Here is a 27,263-nt window from a genome sequence, read left to right as displayed (position 1 = left end):
CACACACGTACACACACGTATATATTCTAAATTTCTTTTAATGTGCACTAGCAGGGGCATAACTAAAGAGAATTTGGCCCCATCCCCAAGCACTTACCAGCTTCATGTAATAAGCCGAGGACACACTTGCTGGCCAAGTTGAAGTAAAAAAAAACAAGAAACCACAACTTCAGTAAAAATTTCCTGCATGACCTGACAAATGATCAGCACACTGGGACAATGGCGCCACATACATAGAAAACTGCAGGATGGGGGAATGGGAGAATTATTACAGACCCTAGAAAATAATTCACACCCCAGAGTTCTAAATTAAATCAGACCCCAAAAATAATTCAGACCCAAGATCAGACTCCTCAATCAAACCCCAGACTCCTAAATAATTCACACCACAGGCAAGACCCCTAAACTCATTCGGACCCCTAAGTTAATTCAGGGCTCAGACCAGACTTTAAAATTAATTCAGACCCCAGATTAGAACCCTAAAATAGATCAGGCCCCTAAACCAGAGCCTAAAATTAAGCAGCGCTCAGATCAGGATAAAAAAACCCCAGTTATTTACTTCCGTCTCCTCGCTCCCGGCTTCTCTTGTCTTCAAGGCCCAGCACACAGGTCGTTACCTGAGCCCACAGCAGAATCTTGTGTGCCAGGCCCTGAAGGACTTGATGTGACCCCCTGTACCAAGGAGCCCCCTGACATTGACATCTCTTATAGTTACCCCACTGCGCACTACAGCTCGGAGAGCTTCCTGACTGATTTTCAATTTCTATTTTTTTCCTTTTCATGTGTTTTTCCGTAGTGTTTCCTTCCCTGAAGCCTCAGCTCCCCCACTCTCCCCCACCCTCCCCCACCCTCCCCCACTCTTTCCCACTCCCTCCCACATCCCCCCAACCTTCCCCACTCTCCCCCCCACTCTCGCCCACTCCCTCCCCCACCCTCCCCCACCCCCCTCCCACCCTCTCCCACTCTCCCCCACTCTCTCCCTCCCCCCCATCCTCCCACCCACTCTTTCCCACTCCCTCCCACCATCCCCCACTCCCTCCACCCTCCCCCACTCCCTCCACCCTCCCCCACTCTCTCCCACATCCTCCCCCACTCTCTCCCACTCTCTCCTACTCTCCCCCACTCTCTCCCCACCACATCCCCCCAACCTTCCCCACCCTCTCCCACTCTCCCCCACTCTCTCCCACTCTCCCCCCCCCCACTCTCTCCCACCCTCCCCCACATCCCCCCAACCTCTCCCACTCTCTCCCACTCCCCCCCACTCTCTCCCAGTCTCCCCCCCCCCACTCTCTCCCACCCTCCCCCACATCCCCCCAACCTCTCCCACTCTCTCCCACTCCCCCCCACTCTCTCCCAGTCTCCCCCCCCACTCTCTCCCACCCTCCCCCACATCCCCCCAACCTCTCCCTCTCCCCCACTCTCTCCCACTCCCCCCACTCTCTCCCAGTCTCCCCCCCACTCTCTCCCACCCTCCCCACATCCCCCCAATCTCCCCCACTCTCTCCCACTCCCCCCACTCTCTCCACCACTCCCCCCCACTCTCCCTCACGGTCCCTTATCTTTGCTTAGGCCCAGACCCTGCTCATCCGACTTCCTAGTGATCCTTCTCCTGTGGCACCTTTTTGATCCTCCCTGTATGTCTCCTCCTCAGTCATTCCATGAGGCTGCCTACCTTGCTGATGACCGTCAAGATCTTCTGAACGCCATTAATGAGTTTCTAGACTGCAGTGTCGTCCTGCCTCCATCTGAAGTAATGGGAGAAGAACTCCTGCGTTCCGTAGCGCTGTTCCAACGGGAAATGCTAAGAAGACGCCAAGGCCAGGAGAAGAAGGTCCTGGAAGAAGCCGCTACACCACAGGATAAAGGTTGATGGAGATTGTCTCCACACTGTATTCTCTTCTCTCTTATGTGACCGTCTCTTTCTTATTCCCCGGTCACGTCCTCGCTTACTCAATGGCATCTGCTCATGTCCTTTTTCCATTGCAGCTCTTTTGACTAAAGCAGCAGTGTCAGATGATGGTGGAGATGATCCTTTACGCAGGACTGGCAGACCATTTGGAGGTCTTGTGCGGGATATCCAGCGGCGTTATCCAAAATACGCAAGTGATTTTCGTGATGCCCTGAATGCACAATGCATGGCGGCTGTCATTTTCATCTATTTTGCAGCCCTGTCTCCTGCAATAACATTTGGGGGCCTTCTGGGTGAGCTTTCCTTCTGTATATTGTATATAGCAAGTTTTGTCCTACTAATCAATGAACATCGTCTCCTCCTCATCATCATCATTACCTCGAGTCTTGCACATAGCAGCTTAACTCTTTGACATCCACTCACATGCGTACACACCTCTTAGCAGTTTCCAGGCCGCAGTCTCGCACATCTATTCAGGGGTCGTCCTCCATCATATGTCTCCATGTTCAGTTTCTTAATAATTTCTTCAAAGACCAATGTCTTCTTGCACACATCCTCCTAAACCATCCAGATCCTTCTAAATGTAATTCCCGTATGTTGCTGTTCCCTCCTCAGGTGAGAAGACGGGTGGTCTCATTGGGGTGTCAGAACTTATCATTGGGACCTGTTTGCAGGGAGTGATATTCTGTCTTCTGGGGGCACAACCACTACTGATTGTTGGATTTTCTGGACCACTGTTGGTGTTTGAAGAAGCATTTTATTCGGTGAGGTTTTGTATAACGGCTTTTGGAAGGGGTGCTTGGTAGAAGGGTTTTTGGAATATATAAAAAGCTGTGATGGACCCAAGAGGACGAACATGTATAGTGTCCATAGAAAGTACTCACAATCCTTGTACATTTTATGCAACTTTATACAATAGAATCACATTTGATATTAAATAATGTTCAACATATAATATACATAGTAACATATAATATACATATAACATAGTAATATACATAGTAACATATAACATAGTAATATAACATATAAGAGTAATATACATAGTAATATACATAGTGACATATAATATACATAGTAACATATAATATACATATAACATAGTAATATACATAGTAACATATAACATAGTAATATAACATATAAGAGTAATATACATAGTAATATACATAGTGACATATAATATACATAGTAACATATAATATACATATAACATAGTAATATACATAGTAACATATAACATAGTAATATAACATATAAGAGTAATATACATAGTAATATACATAGTGACATATCATAAAGTGTTATAGATAAACACCAAATAAGCGGAACCTATGCAGGAAAAAATATATAAATATGTTTTTTTAGTAAGTCAAACACAAAGTATGTAAAAGCATATGAATAAAAAGTTGAAGCGCACACAGACAGGGACAACGAATTGATGGTGGGATTTTCTTGTGTAAAAAAAAACAGGTGCAGTATAATACAATAATCAATCCCTGTAATGTCATTTATTTTCCAAACACCCGCTAACATACACAGACCAGTATATAGGATTTTTTATTTTAGCCAATCGTCTTCATTCTACGACGACCTGCTCCAATGATGGGGAAGATTCTATTCCACAATGTCTTAAATATTGATTCATTTGCTGATAGCCTTCACCATATGGATAATGTCAGCAATCCTTACTCCTCCCTCTCGACTTTGTCCATAATGGAACAGATATAACCAAAACCCTATAGACCTTGTTCCAGGGAGGACTCATCCCAAGAAATGGGGCTTCAGGCTGGCTTTATAATGCCCTCATTTGAGACATTTCTGTTTCTATTCCCTTATATCATTTTCTTATGGTATTTAATAACCAACAAAGGAATAATTCTATATTAAAAAAAGAGATGTCCCTCCATTCTTCTGATTTACAGACCCTATTAATCGCCCAAGCCATTAACAGCCTCCTCTCAACTCACTTGTAATGAAAACTTTTACATTCAGGGTTTTTCTCCACCTCTCAATATTAGAGCCAACTTCCCCCACGTCCCCACTCTCTGCTGGGATCCTACATCCCCGAGATCTCATCAACCTCTTAGGTTTGAATAAATCATCAAGATCCGGGGTTGTAAATGCTTTCACCATATAGACTGGTGTGGAAGGGAAGACGATGTGACCTGTGTTCCTAGTAGATGATACAAGCTGAATTACCTCATAAGACCAAAGGGCATCGCAGATCAGATACCAAGCTGAATATGGAATCCATGGCAATGTGTAGCATGGGCTATGACCAGATCCACGTGAGCTGCCCTGAAGGGACTGAGGTCTCCTTGTATCCCCCCATTTGTACAGTAGGTTTCGATAACTTTGTCACTTGGAGAATAGTTTTGTCTTTGTGGTGTTTCTCTGACTCCCCGGCTGATGTTCCGTCAATAAGAGGGGTGAATATTTATGCATCTGTAATTAATAATCCTCATGCTTTCTGCGTAGAGATTCACTTCGACTTTGGCAGAAGTCATTTTCTGTTCATGTTACGTAATAAAATGTCAAAGGACAACAAAAGCTTCATAAGGGATTCATGGGAAATAATGGCAATCTCCGATCTCAATTACAAACAGGGTCCAGCTAACGCACCCACCTTCAGAGCTGTTACTTACGGGTATGAGCTTGATGGAGTCGGGCTTCCTGGACATGTTTAGGGGCATTTGATGACTGATGGTCAGGGAAGGTCTAATGGATGGAGCCTTGGTAGGGCACTAGAAGACTTTCCTTCATACTTTTAACCTTTTCTTGTGCAGTTTTGCTCAGCTAATGGTTTGGAGTACTTGGTTGGCCGTGTGTGGATCGGCGCTTGGCTAATTGTGATTGTCGTGGCCACTGTGGCCTGTGAAGGAAGCTTCTTGGTCCGCTTTGTCTCACGCTTCACGCAAGAAATCTTCTCCATCCTAATCTCTCTCATCTTCATCTATGAGACATTCTACAAGTTGTTCAAGGTGAGATTCACAATTACCCTTCACGTTTCACGTCTGCGCATGTCCCACCTTCACCTTATTTGTAGCAGTTGTTCTCCATGTGACTCAGGAGCCTCGACTTTGCAGCTACTGTTACTGCAGATTTTCCACTACTTTGGTCCTCAGGTCTTTCAGGAGCATCCTCTTACTATATGCAAGAACCTAACAGAGTCCGCGTTCATCAATGTCACTGAACGCCTGCACCTCAATGAGACGGAGACCTTGGTGCAAACAAACATCACAGGACAACCAAACACAGCTCTCCTCTCACTGGTCCTTATGGCGGGCACTTTCTTTATTGCTTTCTTCCTGCGGAAGCTGAAGAACAGCAACTTCTTTCCTGGAAAGGTGAGTGGGCAATTGTGTTCCTCACACTCCATTACACCCACAATCATATAAAACCTTCCTGAAGAATCACTTCGTACTCTCTGCTCCACACTAGATCATCCATTGCAGCCATACGCTTGTGTGGAGAGGGATCCAGTAATTCTCTGCTCCGTTTCTACTGCCACTTTATACTATTGCTGTATATAATTCTATAGCATTGTTACTTTAACTGTATTGACTACTATGCGGTTTCAGGTGCGTCGTATCATAGGAGACTTTGGCGTTCCCATCGCTATACTTATCATGGTGCTGGTTGACTTCAGTATAACTGACACTTACACTCAGGTAAGGGTTACTCTTCAATGGCATATAGAGTATGCAGAACTGTAAAGCCAACCATAATAGGCCACTCTAGACAAGTCTCGACATCATCACATCCCAACCATCCCAGGAGACACCAGGGCTGACCGTTCTCATGTCTAATTGGGTCTACAGAAACTGAGTGTTCCTAATGGATTCAAAGTGACATCACCAGAGAAGAGAGGCTGGGTAATCAACCCCCTAGGATCGATGGAGCCCTTTCCCATCTGGATGATGTTTGCCAGTGTTCTTCCAGCTATTCTGGTCTATATTCTGATCTTCATGGAGACTCAGATCACAACGTGAGTCCTGACATCTTGGTCTTCACGTACAACTCTTAAACCCACATCTTATATTTGATACACTGCTCCATTTTTTTCCTATACCAGTAAAAGTTCTATATGATATGCTGATTTCCTAGATAACTGTTCATTTCTCTGCAGGCTAATCATAAGTAAGAAGGAGCGGATGCTCGTGAAGGGCTCAGGCTTTCATCTTGACTTACTTCTCATTGTGGCGATGGGTGGAATATGCGCACTCTTTGGGTTGCCATGGATGGCGGCTACAACTGTTCGTTCAGTCACACATGCCAACGCATTAACGGTTATGAGTAAGGCTGTTGCCCCTGGAGATAAACCAAAAATCCAAGAGGTAAAAGAGCAGAGAGTCACAGGATTGCTGGTGGCCATCCTTGTAGGTGAGAAATTATTGCCCAAATCTACATACATATTGTACATTTTTACCATTCATCTTTTCCAGTTTAACTCCACTCTCACTATCTGTACATAGCTGTGTATCTGGTACCAGTTATAGATCAGTAGAATAACAAAGCAGCAGATATAGATCCGGAGAATAGCAAGGTATCAGATATAGATCAGCAGGATGACCCGGTACCAGATATAGATCGGCAGGATGACCCGGTACCAGATATAGATCGGCAGGATGACCCGGTACCAGATATAGATCGGCAGAATGACCCGGTACCAGATATAGATCGGCAGGATGACCCGGTACCAGATATAGATCGGCAGGATGACCCGGTACCAGATATAGATCGGCAGGATGACCCGGTACCAGATATAGATCGGCAGAATGACCCGGTACCAGATATAGATTGTCAGGAAGACCCGGTACCAGATATAGATCGGCAGGAAGACCCGGTACCAGATATAGATCGGCAGGATGACCCGGTACCAGATATAGATCGGCAGGATGACCCGGTACCAGATATAGATCGGCAGGATGACCCGGTACCAGATATAGATCGGCAGGATGACCCGGTACCAGATATAGATCGGCAGGATGACCCGGTATCAGATATAGATCGGCAGGATGACCCGGTATCAGATATAGATCGGCAGGATGACCCGGTACCAGATATAGATCGGCAGGATGACCCGGTACCAGATATAGATCGGCAGGATGACCCGGTATCAGATATAGATCGGCAGGATGACCCGGTACCAGATATAGATCGGCAGGATGACCCGGTACCAGATATAGATCGGCAGGATGACCCGGTACCAGATATAGATCGGCAGGATGACCCGGTACCAGATATAGATCGGCAGGATGACCCGGTACCAGATATAGATCGGCAGGATGACCCGGTATCAGATATAGATCGGCAGGATGACCCGGTACCAGATATAGATCGGCAGGATGACCCGGTACCAGATATAGATCGGCAGGATGACCCGGTACCAGATATAGATCGGCAGGATGACCCGGTACCAGATATAGATCGGCAGGATGACCCAGTATCCAGCATGCAAGTTGTATATTCAATTCTAGGATCACTTTATATCTGGTTGGGGACTATTGTCCATTCAGTGAAATATTTATGGTTAAGATTGCCAAACGGTTCTATCAATGTAATTTTCAGTGAAGAAATCATCTAGCAGTCTTATATCAGAAGAAGATATTGAAGATATTTTTTTCTTATCTTAACCACAATTAGATTGCGGCAGATTCAGTCAGTAGAATGACCGCGCAGTGTACTGCAGCCCGTAACATTTGGATTTTGCCTACGTATATACATATAGCGGTCAGGCAGTCGCATATACGGTCTGTCACAAGTAGAGCCCGGTATCTTCTGTTTCTTGAACACATCATTTATACATTGAATACATTTGGGAGTGACTAAGCAGGTTAAAGGCAGTGGGAACAGGGCAACGCTGCCACCTCACAGCAGCACTCTCTTCATGGGCCAATGCCTTGTCAGCTTCTATGGTCCATGTAGAAGATGTTCAATGTTGACCTCAGTCTCTTACTTCACAGGCCTCTCTATCGTGATTGGGGAACTTCTACGCAAGATCCCATTGGCTGTGCTGTTTGGGATATTCTTATACATGGGGGTCACATCACTCAATGGTATCCAGTTCTACGAGCGCTTCAAACTCTTACTGAAACCCCCAAAGCATCACCCTGATGTCATTTATGTCAAGAAGGTAAGTCCTCATAGCAATCCTGTGCACGTTATCATTGATATATCAGGATGATCCCATATAACAGTCTAGTCTTTCAGTACTAGTCAGGGTCACTGCCGTTTTTAGCATATTCAAGAATGAGTATTGAGATCAGTTGGGACACTTGAATTTTGGTTGCCAGAAGCCGCTTATCCCATGTGGGTCATATATATCCAGGAACCAGGTTCACTGGCCAGTGCAGATGCTTGTGTCTCATACCTGTGTATGAACAGGTGCCAGTAATGGTGGTCCTTCTACTACCTGAGGGATACAGCAGTGAAGGGCAGAGGAAGAGCTCACGTCATGGACCACTGTGAAGGCTTTATGTCTGAAGATATAGCACACCTTGAAGGAACATAAAGCAGCACACAGCAGGTTGGATGTGGGGGCGTCTTCAGCTCTGATATCTAGTGTGGATTGTGTCATATGCCAGATGACCATGTGAGGATACATAGACGTAACCGCTGTCTCTCCCTGTCAGGTACGCTCTCTCCGGATGCACCTCTTCACCGCCCTGCAGCTGGTTTGTCTGGCTGTTCTGTGGGCTGTTATGTCCACCGCAGCATCTCTCGCATTCCCGTTCATTCTCATTCTGACTGTTCCTTTGCGGCTCTTCTTACTGAGAAGAATCTTCACTGATCGGGAGTTGAAATGCGTAAGTGACTAAACATGACATCAATCCACAATTAATCTAACTGCAAACTACAAATACGTATAATATCCCAGCATAGAATATATCATTATATACAGTATAATACAGGATTACAGGTGAGATACCAGGTGAGATAACAGGTGAGGTGTAATATCCCAGTATAGAATATATCACTATATACAGTATAATACAGGGTTACAGGTGAGATAACAGGAGAGGTGTAATATCCCAGTATAGAATATATCACTATATACAGTATAATACAGGGTGACAGGTGAGATAACAGGTGAGGAGTAATATCCCAGTATAGAATATATCACTATATACAGTATAATACAGGGTGACAGGTGAGATAACAGGAGAGGTGTAATATCCCAGTATAGAATATATCACTATATACAGTATAATACAGGATTACAGGTGAGGTAACAGGTGAGGTGTAATATCCCAGTATAGAATATATCACTATATACAGTATAATACAGGGTGACAGGTGAGATAACAGGTGAGGTGTAATATCCCAGTATAGAATATATCACTATATACAGTATAATACAGGATTACAGGTGAGATAACAGGAGGTGTAATATACCAGTATAGAATATATCACTATATACAGTATAATACAGGGTGACAGGTGAGATAACAGGTGAGGTGTAATATCCCAGTATAGAATATATCACTATATACAGTATAATACAGGGTGACAGGTGAGATAACAGGTGAGGTGTAATATCCCAGTATAGAATATATTACTATATACAGTGTAATACAGGGTGACAGGTGAGATAACAGGTGAGGTGTAATATCCCAGTATAGAATATATCACTATATACAGTATAATACAGGGTGATAGGTGAGATAACAGGAGAGGTGTAATATCCCAGTATAGAATATATCACTATATACAGTATAATACAGGATTACAGGTGAGATAACAGGTGAGGTGTAATATCCCAGTATAGAATATATCACTATATACAGTATAATACAGGATTACAGGTGAGATAACAGGTGAGGTGTAATATCCCAGTATAGAATATATCACTATATACAGTATAATACAGGATGACAGGTGAGATAACAGGAGAGGTGTAATATACCAGTATAGAATATATCACTATATACAGTATAATACAGGATGACAGGTGAGATAACAGGTGAGGTGTAATATCCCAGTATAGAATATATCACTATATACAGTATAATACAGGATTACAGGTGAAATAACAGGTGAGGTGTAATATCCCAGTATAGAATATATCACTATATACAGTATAATACAGGGTGACAGGTGAGATAACAGGTGAGGTGTAATATACCAGTATAGAATATATCACTATATACAGTATAATACAGGATTACAGGTGAGATAACAGGAGAGGTGTAATATCCCAGTATAGAATATATCACTATATACAGTATAATACAGGATTACAGGTGAGATAACAGGTGAGGTGTAATATCCCAGCATAGAATATATCACTATATACAGTATAATACAGGGTGACAGGTGAGATAACAGGTGAGGTGTAATATCCCAGCATAGAATATATCACTATATACAGTATAATACAGGGTGACAGGTGAGATAACAGGTGAGGTGTAATATCCCAGTATAGAATATATCACTATATACAGTATAATACAGGGTGACAGGTGAGATAACAGGTGAGGTGTAATATCCCAGTATAGAATATATCACTATATACAGTATAATACAGGGTGACAGGTGAGATAACAGGTGAGGTGTAATATCCCAGTATAGAATATATCACTATATACAGTATAATACAGGATTACAGGTGAGATAACAGGTGAGGTGTAATATCCCAGTATAGAATATATCACTATATACAGTATAATACAGGATGACAGGTGAGATAACAGGAGAGGTGTAATATACCAGTATAGAATATATCACTATATACAGTATAATACAGGATTACAGGTGAGATAACAGGAGAGGTGTAATATCCCAGTATAGAATATATCACTATATACAGTATAATACAGGGTGACAGGTGAGATAACAGGTGAGGTGTAATATCCCAGTATAGAATATATCACTATATACAGTATAATACAGGGTGACAGGTGAGATAACAGGTGAGGTGTAATATCCCAGTATAGAATATATCACTATATACAGTATAATACAGGATGACAGGTGAGATAACAGGAGAGGTGTAATATACCAGTATAGAATATATCACTATATACAGTATAATACAGGGTGACAGGTGAGATAACAGGTGAGGTGTAATATCCCAGTATAGAATATATCACTATATACAGTATAATACAGGGTGACAGGTGAGATAACAGGAGAGGTGTAATATCCCAGTATAGAATATATCACTATATACAGTATAATACAGGATTACAGGTGAGATAACAGGTGAGGTGTAATATCCCAGTATAGAATATATCACTATATACAGTATAATACAGGGTGACAGGTGAGATAACAGGTGAGGTGTAATATCCCAGTATAGAATATATCACTATATACAGTATAATACAGGATTACAGGTGAGATAACAGGTGAGGTGTAATATCCCAGTATAGAATATATCACTATATACAGTATAATACAGGATGACAGGTGAGATAACAGGTGAGGTGTAATATCCCAGTATAGAATATATCACTATATACAGTATAATACAGGATGACAGGTGAGATAACAGGAGAGGTGTAATATACCAGTATAGAATATATCACTATATACAGTATAATACAGGGTGACAGGTGAGATAACAGGTGAGGTGTAATATCCCAGTATAGAATATATCACTATATACAGTATAATACAGGATGACAGGTGAGATAACAGGAGAGGTGTAATATACCAGTATAGAATATATCACTATATACAGTATAATACAGGGTGACAGGTGAGATAACAGGTGAGGTGTAATATCCCAGTATAGAATATATCACTATATACAGTATAATACAGGGTGACAGGTGAGATAACAGGTGAGGTGTAATATCCCAGTATAGAATATATTACTATATACAGTATAATACAGGATTACAGGTGAGATAACAGGAGAGGTGTAATATCCCAGTATAGAATATATCACTATATACAGTATAATACAGGGTGACAGGTGAGATAACAGGAGAGGTGTAATATCCCAGTATAGAATATATCACTATATACAGTATAATACAGGATTACAGGTGAGATAACAGGTGAGGTGTAATATCCCAGTATAGAATATATCACTATATACAGTATAATACAGGGTGACAGGTGAGATAACAGGAGAGGTGTAATATCCCAGTATAGAATATATCACTATATACAGTATAATACAGGATTACAGGTGAGATAACAGGAGAGGTGTAATATCCCAGTATAGAATATATCACTATATACAGTATAATACAGGGTGACAGGTGAGATAACAGGTGAGGTGTAATACCCCAGTATAGAATATATCACTATATACAGTATAATACAGGGTGACAGGTGAGATAACAGGTGAGGTGTAATATCATAGTATAGAATATATCACTATATACAGTATAATACAGGATTACAGGTGAGATAACAGGTGAGGTGTAATATCCCAGTATAGAATATATCACTATATACAGTATAATACAGGATTACAGGTGAGATAACAGGTGAGGTGTAATATCCCAGTATAGAATATATCACTATATACAGTATAATACAGGATTACAGGTGAGATAACAGGTGAGGTGTAATATCCCAGTATAGAATATATCACTATATACAGTATAATACAGGATTACAGGTGAGATAACAGGAGAGGTGTAATATCCCAGTATAGAATATATCACTATATACAGTATAATACAGGGTGACAGGTGAGATAACAGGTGAGGTGTAATATCCCAGTATAGAATATATCACTATATACAGTATAATACAGGGTGACAGGTGAGATAACAGGTGAGGTGTAATATCCCAGTATAGAATATATCACTATATACAGTATAATACAGGATTACAGGTGAGATAACAGGTGAGGTGTAATATCCCAGTATAGAATATATCACTATATACAGTATAATACAGGATGACAGGTGAGATAACAGGAGAGGTGTAATATACCAGTATAGAATATATCACTATATACAGTATAATACAGGATTACAGGTGAGATAACAGGTGAGGTGTAATATCCCAGTATAGAATATATCACTATATACAGTATAATACAGGATTACAGGTGAGATAACAGGTGAGGTGTAATATCCCAGTATAGAATATATTACTATATACAGTGTAATACAGGGTGACAGGTGAGATAACAGGTGAGGTGTAATATCCCAGTATAGAATATATCACTATATACAGTATAATACAGGATTACAGGTGAGATAACAGGAGAGGTGTAATATCCCAGTATAGAATATATCACTATATACAGTATAATACAGGGTGACAGGTGAGATAACAGGAGAGGTGTAATATCCCAGTATAGAATATATCACTATATACAGTATAATACAGGGTGACAGGTGAGATAACAGGTGAGGTGTAATATCCCAGTATAGAATATATCACTATATACAGTATAATACAGGGTGACAGGTGAGATAACAGGTGAGGTGTAATATCCCAGTATAGAATATATCACTATATACAGTATAATACAGGGTGACAGGTGAGATAACAGGTGAGGTGTAATATCCCAGTATAGAATATATCACTATATACAGTATAATACAGAGTGACAGGTGAGATAACAGGTGAGGTGTAATATCCCAGTATAGAATATATCACTATATACAGTATAATACAGGGTGACAGGTGAGATAACAGGTGAGGTGTAATATCCCAGTATAGAATATATCACTATATACACAGTATAATACAGGATTACAGGTGAGATAACAGGTGAGGTGTAATATCCCAGTATAGAATATATCACTATATACAGTATAATACAGGATTACAGGTGAGATAACAGGAGAGGTGTAATATCCCAGTATAGAATATATCACTATATACAGTATAATACAGGGTGACAGGTGAGATAACAGGTGAGGTGTAATACCCCAGTATAGAATATATCACTATATACAGTATAATACAGGGTGACAGGTGAGATAACAGGTGAGGTGTAATATCCCAGTATAGAATATATCACTATATACAGTATAATACAGGGTGACAGGTGAGATAACAGGTGAGGTGTAATATCCCAGTATAGAATATATCACTATATACACAGTATAATACAGGATTACAGGTGAGATAACAGGTGAGGTGTAATATCCCAGTATAGAATATATCACTATATACAGTATAATACAGGGTGACAGGTGAGATAACAGGTGAGGTGTAATATCCCAGTATAGAATATATCACTATATACAGTATAATACAGGATTACAGGTGCGATAACAGGTGAGGTGTAATATCCCAGTATAGAATATATCACTATATACAGTATAATACAGGATTACAGGTGAGATAACAGGTGAGGTGTAATATCCCAGTATAGAATATATTACTATATACAGTGTAATACAGGGTGACAGGTGAGATAACAGGTGAGGTGTAATATCCCAGTATAGAATATATCACTATATACAGTATAATACAGGATTACAGGTGAGATAACAGGAGAGGTGTAATATCCCAGTATAGAATATATCACTATATACAGTATAATACAGGGTGACAGGAGAGATAACAGGTGAGGTGTAATATCCCAGCATAGAATAGATCACTATATACAGTATAATACAGGGTGACAGGTGAGATAACAGGAGAGGTGTAATATCCCAGTATAGAATATATCACTATATACAGTATAATACAGGGTGACAGGTGAGATAACAGGTGAGGTGTAATATCCCAGTATAGAATATATCACTATATACAGTATAATACAGGGTGACAGGTGAGATAACAGGTGAGGTGTAATATCCCAGTATAGAATATATCACTATATACAGTATAATACAGGGTGACAGGTGAGATAACAGGTGAGGTGTAATATCCCAGTATAGAATATATCACTATATACAGTATAATACAGGATTACAGGTGAGATAACAGGTGAGGTGTAATATCCCAGTATACAATATATCACTATATACAGTATAATACAGGGTGACAGGTGAGATAACAGGAGAGGTGTAATATCCCAGTATAGAATATATCACTATATACAGTATAATACAGGATTACAGGTGAGATAACAGGTGAGGTGTAATATTCCAGTATAGAATATATCACTATATACAGTATAATACAGGGTGACAGGTGAGATAACAGGTGAGGTGTAATATCCCAGCATAGAATAGATCACTATATACAGTATAATACAGGGTGACAGGTGAGATAACAGGAGAGGTGTAATATCCCAGTATAGAATATATCACTATATACAGTATAATACAGGATTACAGGTGAGATAACAGGTGAGGTATAATATCCCAGTATAGAATATATCACTATATACAGTATAATACAGGATTACAGGTGAGATAACAGGAGAGGTGTAATATCCCAGTATAGAATATATCACTATATACAGTATAATACAGGATTACAGGTGAGATAACAGGTGAGGTATAATATCCCAGTATAGAATATATCACTATATACAGTATAATACAGGATTACAGGTGAGATAACAGGTGAGGTGTAATATCCCAGTATAGAATATATCACTATATACAGTATCATACAGGGTGACAGGTGAGATAACAGGTGAGGTGTAATATACCAGTATAGAATATATCACTATATACAGTATAATACAGGGTGACAGGTGAGATAACAGGAGAGGTGTAATATCCCAGTATAGAATATATCACTATATACAGTATAATAGAGGGTGACAGGTGAGATAACAGGTGAGGTGTAATATCCCAGTATAGAATATATCACTATATACAGTATAATACAGGATTACAGGTGAGATAACAGGTGAGGTATAATATCCCAGTATAGAATATATCACTATATACAGTATAATACAGGGTGACAGGTGAGGGGTAATATCCCAGTATAGAATATATCACTATATACAGTATAATACAGGATTACAGGTGAGATAACAGGAGAGGTGTAATATCCCAGTATAGAATATATCACTATATACAGTATAATACAAGGTGACAGGTGAGATAACAGGTGAGGTGTAATATCCCAGTATAGAATATATCACTATATACAGTATAATACAGGGTGACAGGTGAGATAACAGGTGAGGTGTAATATCCCAGTATAGAATATATCACTATATACAGTATAATACAGGGTGACAGGTGAGGTGTAATATCCCAGTATAGAATATATCACTATATACAGTATAATACAGGATTACAGGTGAGATAACAGGTGAGGTGTAATATCCCAGTATAGAATATATCACTATATACAGTATAATACAGGGTGACAGGTGAGATAACAGGTGAGGTGTAATATCCCAGTATAGAATATATCACTATATACAGTATAATACAGGGTGACAGGTGAGATAACAGGTGAGGTGTAATATACCAGTATAGAATATATCACTATATACAGTATAATACAGGGTGACAGGTGAGATAACAGGTGAGGTGTAATATCCCAGTATAGAATATATCACTATATACAGTATAATACAGGGTGACAGGTGAGATAACAGGTGAGGTGTAATATCCCAGTATAGAATATATCACTATATACAGTATAATACAGGGTGACAGGTGAGATAACAGGTGAGGTGTAATATACCAGTATAGAATATATCACTATATACAGTATAATACAGGGTGACAGGTGAGATAACAGGTGAGGTGTAATATCCCAGCATAGAATATATCACTATATACAGTATAATACAGGATTACAGGTGAGATAACAGGTGAGGTGTAATATCCCAGTATAGAATATATCACTATATACAGTATAATACAGGATTACAGGTGAGATAACAGGTGAGGTGTAATATCCCAGTATAGAATATATCACTATATACAGTATAATACAGGGTGACAGGTGAGATAACAGGTGAGGTGTAATATCCCAGTATAGAATATATCACTATATACAGTATAATACAGGGTGACAGGTGAGATATCAGGTTAGGTGTAATATCCCAGTATAGAATATATCACTATATACAGTATAATACAGGATTACAGGTGAGATAACAGGAGAGGTGTAATATCCCAGCATAGAATATATCACTATATACAGTATAATACAGGGTGACAGGTGAGATAACAGGTGAGGTGTAATATCCCAGTATAGAATATATCACTATATACAGTATAATACAGGGTGACAGGTGAGATAACAGGTGAGGTGTAATATCCCAGTATAGAATATATCACTATATACAGTATAATACAGAGTGACAGGTGAGATAACAGGTGAGGTGTAATATCCCAGTATAGAATATATCACTATATACAGTATAATACAGGATTACAGGTGAGATAACAGGTGAGGTGTAATATCCCAGTATAGAATATATCACTATATACAGTATAATACAGGATTACAGGTGAGGTAACAGGTGAGGTGTAATATCCCAGTATAGAATATATCACTATATACAGTATAATACAGGGTGACAGGTGAGATAACAGGTGAGGTGTAATATACCAGTATAGAATATATCACTATATACAGTATAATACAGGATTACAGGTGAGATAACAGGTGAGGTGTAATATACCAGTATAGAATATATCACTATATACAGTATAATACAGGGTGACAGGTGAGATAACAGGTGAGGTGTAATATCCCAGTATAGAATATATCACTATATACAGTATAATACAGGGTGACAGGTGAGATAACAGGTGAGGTGTAATATCCCAGTATAGAATATATCACTATATACAGTATAATACAGGGTGACAGGTGAGATAACAGGTGAGGTGTAATATCCCAGTATAGAATATATCACTATATACAGTATAATACAGGATTACAGGTGAGATAACAGGTGAGGTATAATATCCCAGTATAGAATATATCACTATATACAGTATAATACAGGATTACAGGTGAGATAACAGGAGAGGTGTAATATCCCAGTATAGAATATATCACTATATACAGTATAATACAGGATTACAGGTGAGATAACAGGAGAGGTGTAATATCCCAGTATAGAATATATCACTATATACAGTATAATACAGGGTGACAGGTGAGATAACAGGTGAGGTGTAATATCCCAGTATAGAATATATCACTATATACAGTATAATACAGGGTGACAGATGAGATAACAGGAGAGGTGTAATATCCCAGTATAGAATATATCACTATATACAGTATAATACAGGGTGACAGGTGAGATAACAGGAGAGGTGTAATATCCCAGTATAGAATATATCACTATATACAGTATAATACAGGGTGACAGGTGAGATAACAGGTGAGGTGTAATATCCCAGTATAGAATATATCACTATATACAGTATAATACAGGATTACAGGTGAGATAACAGATGAGGTGTAATATCCCAGTATAGAATATATCACTATATACAGTATAATACAGGGTGACAGGTGAGATAACAGGTGAGGTATAATATCCCAGTATAGAATATATCACTATATACAGTATAATACAGGGTGACAGGTGAGATAACAGGTGAGGTGTAATATCCCAGTATAGAATATATCACTATATACAGTATAATACAGGGTGACAGGTGAGATAACAGGTGAGGTGTAATATCCCAGTATAGAATATATCACTATATACAGTATAATACAGGGTGACAGGTGAGATAACAGGTGAGGTGTAATATCCCAGTATAGAATATATCACTATATACAGTATAATACAGGATTACAGGTGAGATAACAGGAGAGGTGTAATATCCCAGTATAGAATATATCACTATATACAGTATAATACAGGGTGACAGGTGAGATAACAGGTGAGGTGTAATACCCCAGTATAGAATATATCACTATATACAGTATAATACAGGGTGACAGGTGAGATAACAGGTGAGGTGTAATATCCCAGTATAGAATATATCACTATATACAGTATAATACAGGGTGACAGGTGAGATAACAGGTGAGGTGTAATATCCCAGTATAGAATATATCACTATATACACAGTATAATACAGGATTACAGGTGAGATAACAGGTGAGGTGTAATATCCCAGTATAGAATATATCACTATATACAGTATAATACAGGGTGACAGGTGAGATAACAGGAGAGGTGTAATATCCCAGTATAGAATATATCACTATATACAGTATAATACAGGGTGACAGGTGAGATAACAGGTGAGGTATAATATCCCAGTATAGAATATATCACTATATACAGTATAATACAGGGTGACAGGTGAGATAACAGGTGAGGTGTAATATCCCAGTATAGAATATATCACTATATACAGTATAATACAGGGTGACAGGTGAGATAACAGGTGAGGTGTAATATCCCAGTATAGAATATATCACTATATACAGTATAATACAGGGTGACAGGTGAGATAACAGGTGAGGTGTAATATCCCAGTATAGAATATATCACTATATACAGTATAATACAGGATTACAGGTGAGATAACAGGTGAGGTATAATATCCCAGTATAGAATATATCACTATATACAGTATAATACAGGATTACAGGTGAGATAACAGGAGAGGTGTAATATCCCAGTATAGAATATATCACTATATACAGTATAATACAGGATTACAGGTGAGATAACAGGAGAGGTGTAATATCCCAGTATAGAATATATCACTATATACAGTATAATACAGGGTGACAGGTGAGATAACAGGTGAGGTGTAATATCCCAGTATAGAATATATCACTATATACAGTATAATACAGGGTGACAGATGAGATAACAGGAGAGGTGTAATATCCCAGTATAGAATATATCACTATATACAGTATAATACAGGGTGACAGGTGAGATAACAGGAGAGGTGTAATATCCCAGTATAGAATATATCACTATATACAGTATAATACAGGGTGACAGGTGAGATAACAGGTGAGGTGTAATATCCCAGTATAGAATATATCACTATATACAGTATAATACAGGGTGACAGGTGAGATAACAGGTGAGGTATAATATCCCAGTATAGAATATATCACTATATACAGTATAATACAGGGTGACAGGTGAGATAACAGGAGAGGTATAATATCCCAGTATAGAATATATCACTATATACAGTATAATACAGGATTACAGGTGAGATAACAGATGAGGTGTAATATCCCAGTATAGAATATATCACTATATACAGTATAATACAGGGTGACAGGTGAGATAACAGGTGAGGTATAATATCCCAGTATAGAATATATCACTATATACAGTATAATACAGGGTGACAGGTGAGATAACAGGAGAGGTATAATATCCCAGTATAGAATATATCACTATATACAGTATAATACAGGATTACAGGTGAGATAACAGGTGAGGTGTAATATCCCAGTATAGAATATATCACTATATACAGTATAATACAGGGTGACAGGAGAGATAACAGGAGAGGTGTAATATCCCAGTATAGAATATATCACTATATACAGTATAATACAGGGTGACAGGTGAGATAACAGGTGAGGTGTAATATCCCAGTATAGAATATATCACTATATACAGTATAATACAGGATTACAGGTGAGATAACAGGTGAGGTGTAATATCCCAGTATAGAATATATCACTATATACAGTATAATACAGGGTGACAGGTGAGATAACAGGTGAGGTATAATATCCCAGTATAGAATATATCACTATATACAGTATAATACAGGGTGACAGGTGAGATAACAGGAGAGGTATAATATCCCAGTATAGAATATATCACTATATACAGTATAATACAGGATTACAGGTGAGATAACAGGTGAGGTGTAATATCCCAGTATAGAATATATCACTATATACAGTATAATACAGGGTGACAGGTGAGATAACAGGTGAGGTATAATATCCCAGTATAGAATATATCACTATATACAGTATAATACAGGGTGACAGGTGAGATAACAGGAGAGGTATAATATCCCAGTATAGAATATATCACTATATACAGTATAATACAGGATTACAGGTGAGATAACAGGAGAGGTGTAATATCCCAGTATAGAATATATCACTATATACAGTATAATACAGGGTGACAGGAGAGGTGTAATATCCCAGTATAGAATATATCACTATATACAGTATAATACAGGGTGACAGGAGAGGTGTAATATCCCAGTATAGAATATATCACTATATACAGTATAATACAGGGTGACAGGTGAGATAACAGGTGAGGTGTAATATCCCAGTATAGAATATATCACTATATACAGTATAATACAGGGTGACAGGTGAGATAACAGGTGAGGTGTAATATCCCAGTATAGAATATATCACTATATACAGTATAATACAGGATTACAGGTGAGGTAACAGGTGAGGTGTAATATCCCAGTGTAGAATATATCACTATATACAGTATAATACAGGGTGACAGGTGAGATAACAGGTGAGGTGTAATATACCAGTATAGAATATATCACTATATACAGTATAATACAGGGTGACAGGTGAGATAACAGGAGAGGTGTAATATACCAGTATAGAATATATCACTATATACAGTATAATACAGGGTGACAGGTGAGATAACAGGTGAGGTGTAATATCCCAGTATAGAATATATCACTATATACAGTATAATACAGGGTGACAGGTGCGATAACAGGTGAGGTGTAATATCATAGTATAGAATATATCACTATATACAGTATAATACAGGGTGACAGGTGAGATAACAGGTGAGGTGTAATATACCAGTATAGAATATATCACTATATACAGTATAATACAGGGTGACAGGTGAGATAACAGGTGAGGTGTAATATCCCAGTATAGAATATATCACTATATACAGTATAATACAGGGTGACAGGTGAGATAACAGGAGAGGTGTAATATCCCAGCATAGAATATATCACTATATACAGTATAATACAGGGTGACAGGTGAGATAACAGGTGAGGTGTAATATCCCAGTATAGAATATATCACTATATACAGTATAATACAGGATTACAGGTGAGATAACAGGTGAGGTGTAATATCCCAGTATAGAATATATCACTATATACAGTATAATACAGGATTACAGGTGAGATAACAGGTGAGGTGTAATATCCCAGTATAGAATATATCACTATATACAGTATAATACAGGGTGACAGGAGAGATAACAGGTGAGGTGTAATATCCCAGTATAGAATATATCACTATATACAGTATAATACAGGGTGACAGGTGAGATAACAGGTGAGGTGTAATATCCCAGTATAGAATATATCACTATATACAGTATAATACAGGGTGACAGGTGAAGTGTAATATCCCAGTATAGAATATATCACTATATACAGTATAATACAGGGTGACAGGTGAGATAACAGGAGAGGTGTAATATCCCAGTATAGAATATATCACTATATACAGTATAATACAGGGTGACAGGTGAGATAACAGGTGAGGTGTAATATCCCAGCATAGAATATATCACTATATACAGTATAATACAGGATTACAGGTGAGATAACAGGTGAGGTGTAATATACCAGTATAGAATATATCACTATATACAGTATAATACAGGGTGACAGGTGAGATAACAGGAGAGGTGTAATATCCCAGCATAGAATATATCACTATATACAGTATAATACAGGATTACAGGTGAGATAACAGGTGAGGTGTAATATCCCAGTATAAAATATATCACTATATACAGTATAATACAGGGTGACAGGTGAGATAACAGGTGAGGTGTAATATCCCAGTATAGAATATATCACTATATACAGTATAATACAGGGTGACAGGTGAAGTGTAATATCCCAGTATAGAATATATCACTATATACAGTATAATACAGGGTGACAGGTGAGATAACAGGAGAGGTGTAATATCCCAGTATAGAATATATCACTATATACAGTATAATACAGGGTGACAGGTGAGATAACAGGTGAGGTGTAATATCCCAGCATAGAATATATCACTATATACAGTATAATACAGGATTACAGGTGAGATAACAGGTGAGGTGTAATATACCAGTATAGAATATATCACTATATACAGTATAATACAGGGTGACAGGTGAGATAACAGGAGAGGTGTAATATCCCAGCATAGAATATATCACTATATACAGTATAATACAGGATTACAGGTGAGATAACAGGTGAGGTGTAATATCCCAGTATAGAAGATATCACTATATACAGTATAATACAGGATTACAGGTGAGATAACAGGAGAGGTGTAATATCCCAGTATAGAATATATCACTATATACAGTATAATACAGGATTACAGGTGAGATAACAGGAGAGGTGTAATATCCCAGTATAGAATATATCACTATATACAGTATAATACAGGATTACAGGTGAGATAACAGGTGAGATAACAGGTGAGGTGTAATATCCCAGTATAGAAGATATCACTATATACAGTATAATACAGGATTACAGGTGAGATAACAGGAGAGGTGTAATATCCCAGTATAGAATATATCACTATATACAGTATAATACAGGATTACAGGTGAGATAACAGGAGAGGTGTAATATCCCAGCATAGAATATATCACTATATACAGTATAATACAGGATTACAGGTGAGATAACAGGAGAGGTGTAATATCCCAGTATAGAATATATCACTATATACAGTATAATACAGGGTGACAGGTGAGATAACAGGTGAGGTGTAATATCCCAGTATAGAATATATCACTATATACAGTATAATACAGGATTACAGGTGAGATAACAGGTGAGGTGTAATATCCCAGTGTAGAATATATCACTATATACAGTATAATACAGGGTGACAGGTGAGATAACAGGAGAGGTGTAATATCCCAGTATAGAATATATCACTATATACAGTATAATACAGGGTGACAGGTGAGATAACAGGTGAGGTGTAATATCCCAGTATAGAAGATATCACTATATACAGTATAATACAGGATTACAGGTGAGATAACAGGAGAGGTGTAATATCCCAGTATAGAATATATCACTATATACAGTATAATACAGGATTACAGGTGAGATAACAGGAGAGGTGTAATATCCCAGCATAGAATATATCACTATATACAGTATAATACAGGGTGACAGGTGAGATAACAGGTGAGGTGTAATATCCCAGTATAGAATATATCACTATATACAGTATAATACAGGATTACAGGTGAGATAACAGGAGAGGTGTAATATCCCAGCATAGAATATATCACTATATACAGTATAATACAGGGTGACAGGTGAGATAACAGGAGAGGTGTAATATCCCAGTATAGAATATATCACTATATACTGTATAATACAGGATTACAGGTGAGATAACAGGAGAGGTGTAATATCCCAGTATAGAATATATCACTATATACAGTATAATACAGGGTGACAGGTGAGATAACAGGTGAGGTGTAATATCCCAGTATAGAATATATCACTATATACAGTATAATACAGGGTGACACGTGAGATAACAGGTGAGGTGTAATATCCCAGTATAGAATATATCACTATATACAGTATAATACAGGGTGACAGGTGAGATAACAGGTGAGGTGTAATATCCCAGTATAGAATATATCACTATATACAGTATAATACAGGGTGACAGGTGAGATAACAGGTGAGATGTAATATCCCAGTATAGAATATATCACTATATACAGTATAATACAGGATTACAGGTGAGATAACAGGTGAGGTGTAATATCCCAGTATAGAATATATCACTATATACAGTATAATACAGGGTGACAGGTGAGATAACAGGTGAGGTGTAATATCCCAGTATAGAATATATCACTATATACAGTATAATACAGGGTGACAGGTGAGATAACAGGTGAGGTGTAATATCCCAGTATAGAATATATCACTATATACAGTATAATACAGGGTGACAGGTGAGATAACAGGTGAGGTGTAATATCCCAGTATAGAATATATCACTATATACAGTATAATACAGGATTACAGGTGAGATAACAGGTGAGGTGTAATATCCCAGTATAGAATATATCACTATATACAGTATAATACAGGATGACAGGTGAGATAACAGGAGAGATGTAATATCCCAGTATAGAATATATCACTATATACAGTATAATACAGGGTGACAGGTGAGATAACAGGTGAGGTGTAATATACCAGTATAGAATATATCACTATATACAGTATAATACAGGGTGACAGGTGAGATAACAGGTGAGGTGTAATATCCCAGTATAGAATATATCACTATATACAGTATAATACAGGGTGACAGGTGAGATAACAGGTGAGGTGTAATATCCCAGTATAGAATATATCACTATATACAGTATAATACAGGGTGACAGGTGAGATAACAGGTGAGGTGTAATATCCCAGTATAGAATATATCACTATATACAGTATAATACAGGGTGACAGGTGAGATAACAGGAGGTGTAATATCCCAGTATAGAATATATCACTATATACAGTATAATACAGGATTACAGGTGAGATAACAGGTGAGGTATAATATCCCAGTATAGAATATATCACTATATACAGTATAATACAGGGTGACAGGTGAGATAACAGGTGAGGTGTAATATCCCAGTATAGAATATATCACTATATACAGTGTAATACAGGGTGACAGGTGAGATAACAGGTGAGGTGTAATATCCCAGTATAGAATATATCACTATATACAGTATAATACAGGATTACAGGTGAGATAACAGGAGAGGTGTAATATCCCAGTATAGAATATATCACTATATACAGTATAATACAGGGTGACAGGTGCGATAACAGGTGAGGTGTAATATCATAGTATAGAATATATCACTATATACAGTATAATACAGGGTGACAGGTGCGATAACAGGTGAGGTGTAATATCATAGTATAGAATATATCACTATATACAGTATAATACAGGGTGACAGGTGAGATAACAGGTGAGGTGTAATATCCCAGTATAGAATATATCACTATATACAGTATAATACAGGGTGACAGGAGAGATAACAGGAGAGGTGTAATATCCCAGTATAGAATATATCACTATATACAGTATAATACAGGATTACAGGTGAGATAACAGGTGAGGTGTAATATCCCAGTATAGAATATATCACTATATACAGTATAATACAGGGTGACAGGAGAGATAACAGGTGAGGTGTAATATCCCAGTATAGAATATATCACTATATACAGTATAATACAGGGTGACAGGTGAAGTGTAATATCCCAGTATAGAATATATCACTATATACAGTATAATACAGGGTGACAGGTGAGATAACAGGAGAGGTGTAATATCCCAGTATAGAATATATCACTATATACAGTATAATACAGGGTGACAGGTGAGATAACAGGTGAGGTGTAATATCCCAGCATAGAATATATCACTATATACAGTATAATACAGGATTACAGGTGAGATAACAGGTGAGGTGTAATATACCAGTATAGAATATATCACTATATACAGTATAATACAGGGTGACAGGTGAGATAACAGGAGAGGTGTAATATCCCAGCATAGAATATATCACTATATACAGTATAATACAGGATTACAGGTGAGATAACAGGTGAGGTGTAATATCCCAGTATAAAATATATCACTATATACAGTATAATACAGGATTACAGGTGAGATAACAGGTGAGGTGTAATATCCCAGTATAGAATATATCACTATATACAGTATAATACAGGGTGACTGGTGAGATAACAGGAGAGGTGTAATATCCCAGTATAGAATATATCACTATATACAGTATAATACAGGATTACAGGTGAGATAACAGGTGAGGTGTAATATCCCAGTATAGAATATATCACTATATACAGTATAATACAGGGTGACAGGTGAGATAACAGGTGAGGTGTAATATCCCAGTATAGAATATATCACTATATACAGTATAATACAGGGTGACAGGTGATATAACAGGTGAGGTGTAATATCCCAGTATAGAATATATCACTATATACAGTATAATACAGGATTACAGGTGAGATAACAGGAGAGGTGTAATATCCCAGCATAGAATATATAACTATATACAGTATAATACAGGGTGACAGGTGAGATAACAGGTGAGGTGTAATATCCCAGTATAGAATATATCACTATATACAGTATAATACAGGATTACAGGTGAGATAACAGGTGAGGTGTAATATCCCAGTGTAGAATATATCACTATATACAGTATAATACAGGGTGACAGGTGAGATAACAGGAGAGGTGTAATATCCCAGTATAGAATATATCACTATATACTGTATAATACAGGATTACAGGTGAGATAACAGGAGAGGTGTAATATCCCAGTATAGAATATATCACTATATACAGTATAATACAGGGTGACAGGTGAGATAACAGGTGAGGTGTAATATCCCAGTATAGAATATATCACTATATACAGTATAATACAGGGTGACAGGTGAGATAACAGGTGAGG

General features: G+C 38.1%; 1 protein-coding gene across 1 annotated transcript in view; it reads left to right on the top strand.

Annotated features, from left to right (window-relative positions):
• The window catches only part of SLC4A2 (solute carrier family 4 member 2), a 181,675-nt gene that overhangs the window by 141,253 nt on the left and 13,159 nt on the right, over window positions 1-27,263 (top strand). Inside the window, exons 12-21 of the mRNA XM_075847551.1 lie at window positions 1,652-1,865; window positions 1,987-2,202; window positions 2,525-2,673; window positions 4,699-4,893; window positions 5,038-5,259; window positions 5,494-5,583; window positions 5,734-5,900; window positions 6,042-6,295; window positions 7,879-8,048; window positions 8,548-8,721. Coding sequence (XP_075703666.1) covers window positions 1,652-1,865; window positions 1,987-2,202; window positions 2,525-2,673; window positions 4,699-4,893; window positions 5,038-5,259; window positions 5,494-5,583; window positions 5,734-5,900; window positions 6,042-6,295; window positions 7,879-8,048; window positions 8,548-8,721 — 1,851 coding nt within the window. The remainder of the gene's footprint in view (window positions 1-1,651; window positions 1,866-1,986; window positions 2,203-2,524; window positions 2,674-4,698; window positions 4,894-5,037; window positions 5,260-5,493; window positions 5,584-5,733; window positions 5,901-6,041; window positions 6,296-7,878; window positions 8,049-8,547; window positions 8,722-27,263) is intronic.

This window comes from Rhinoderma darwinii (assembly GCF_050947455.1).
Source record: "Rhinoderma darwinii isolate aRhiDar2 chromosome 5 unlocalized genomic scaffold, aRhiDar2.hap1 SUPER_5_unloc_2, whole genome shotgun sequence".
Lineage (NCBI taxonomy): Eukaryota > Metazoa > Chordata > Amphibia > Anura > Rhinodermatidae > Rhinoderma > Rhinoderma darwinii.
Note: the sequence above shows the minus strand (reverse complement) of the source record. Positions and strands in the feature narration are given on the sequence as shown.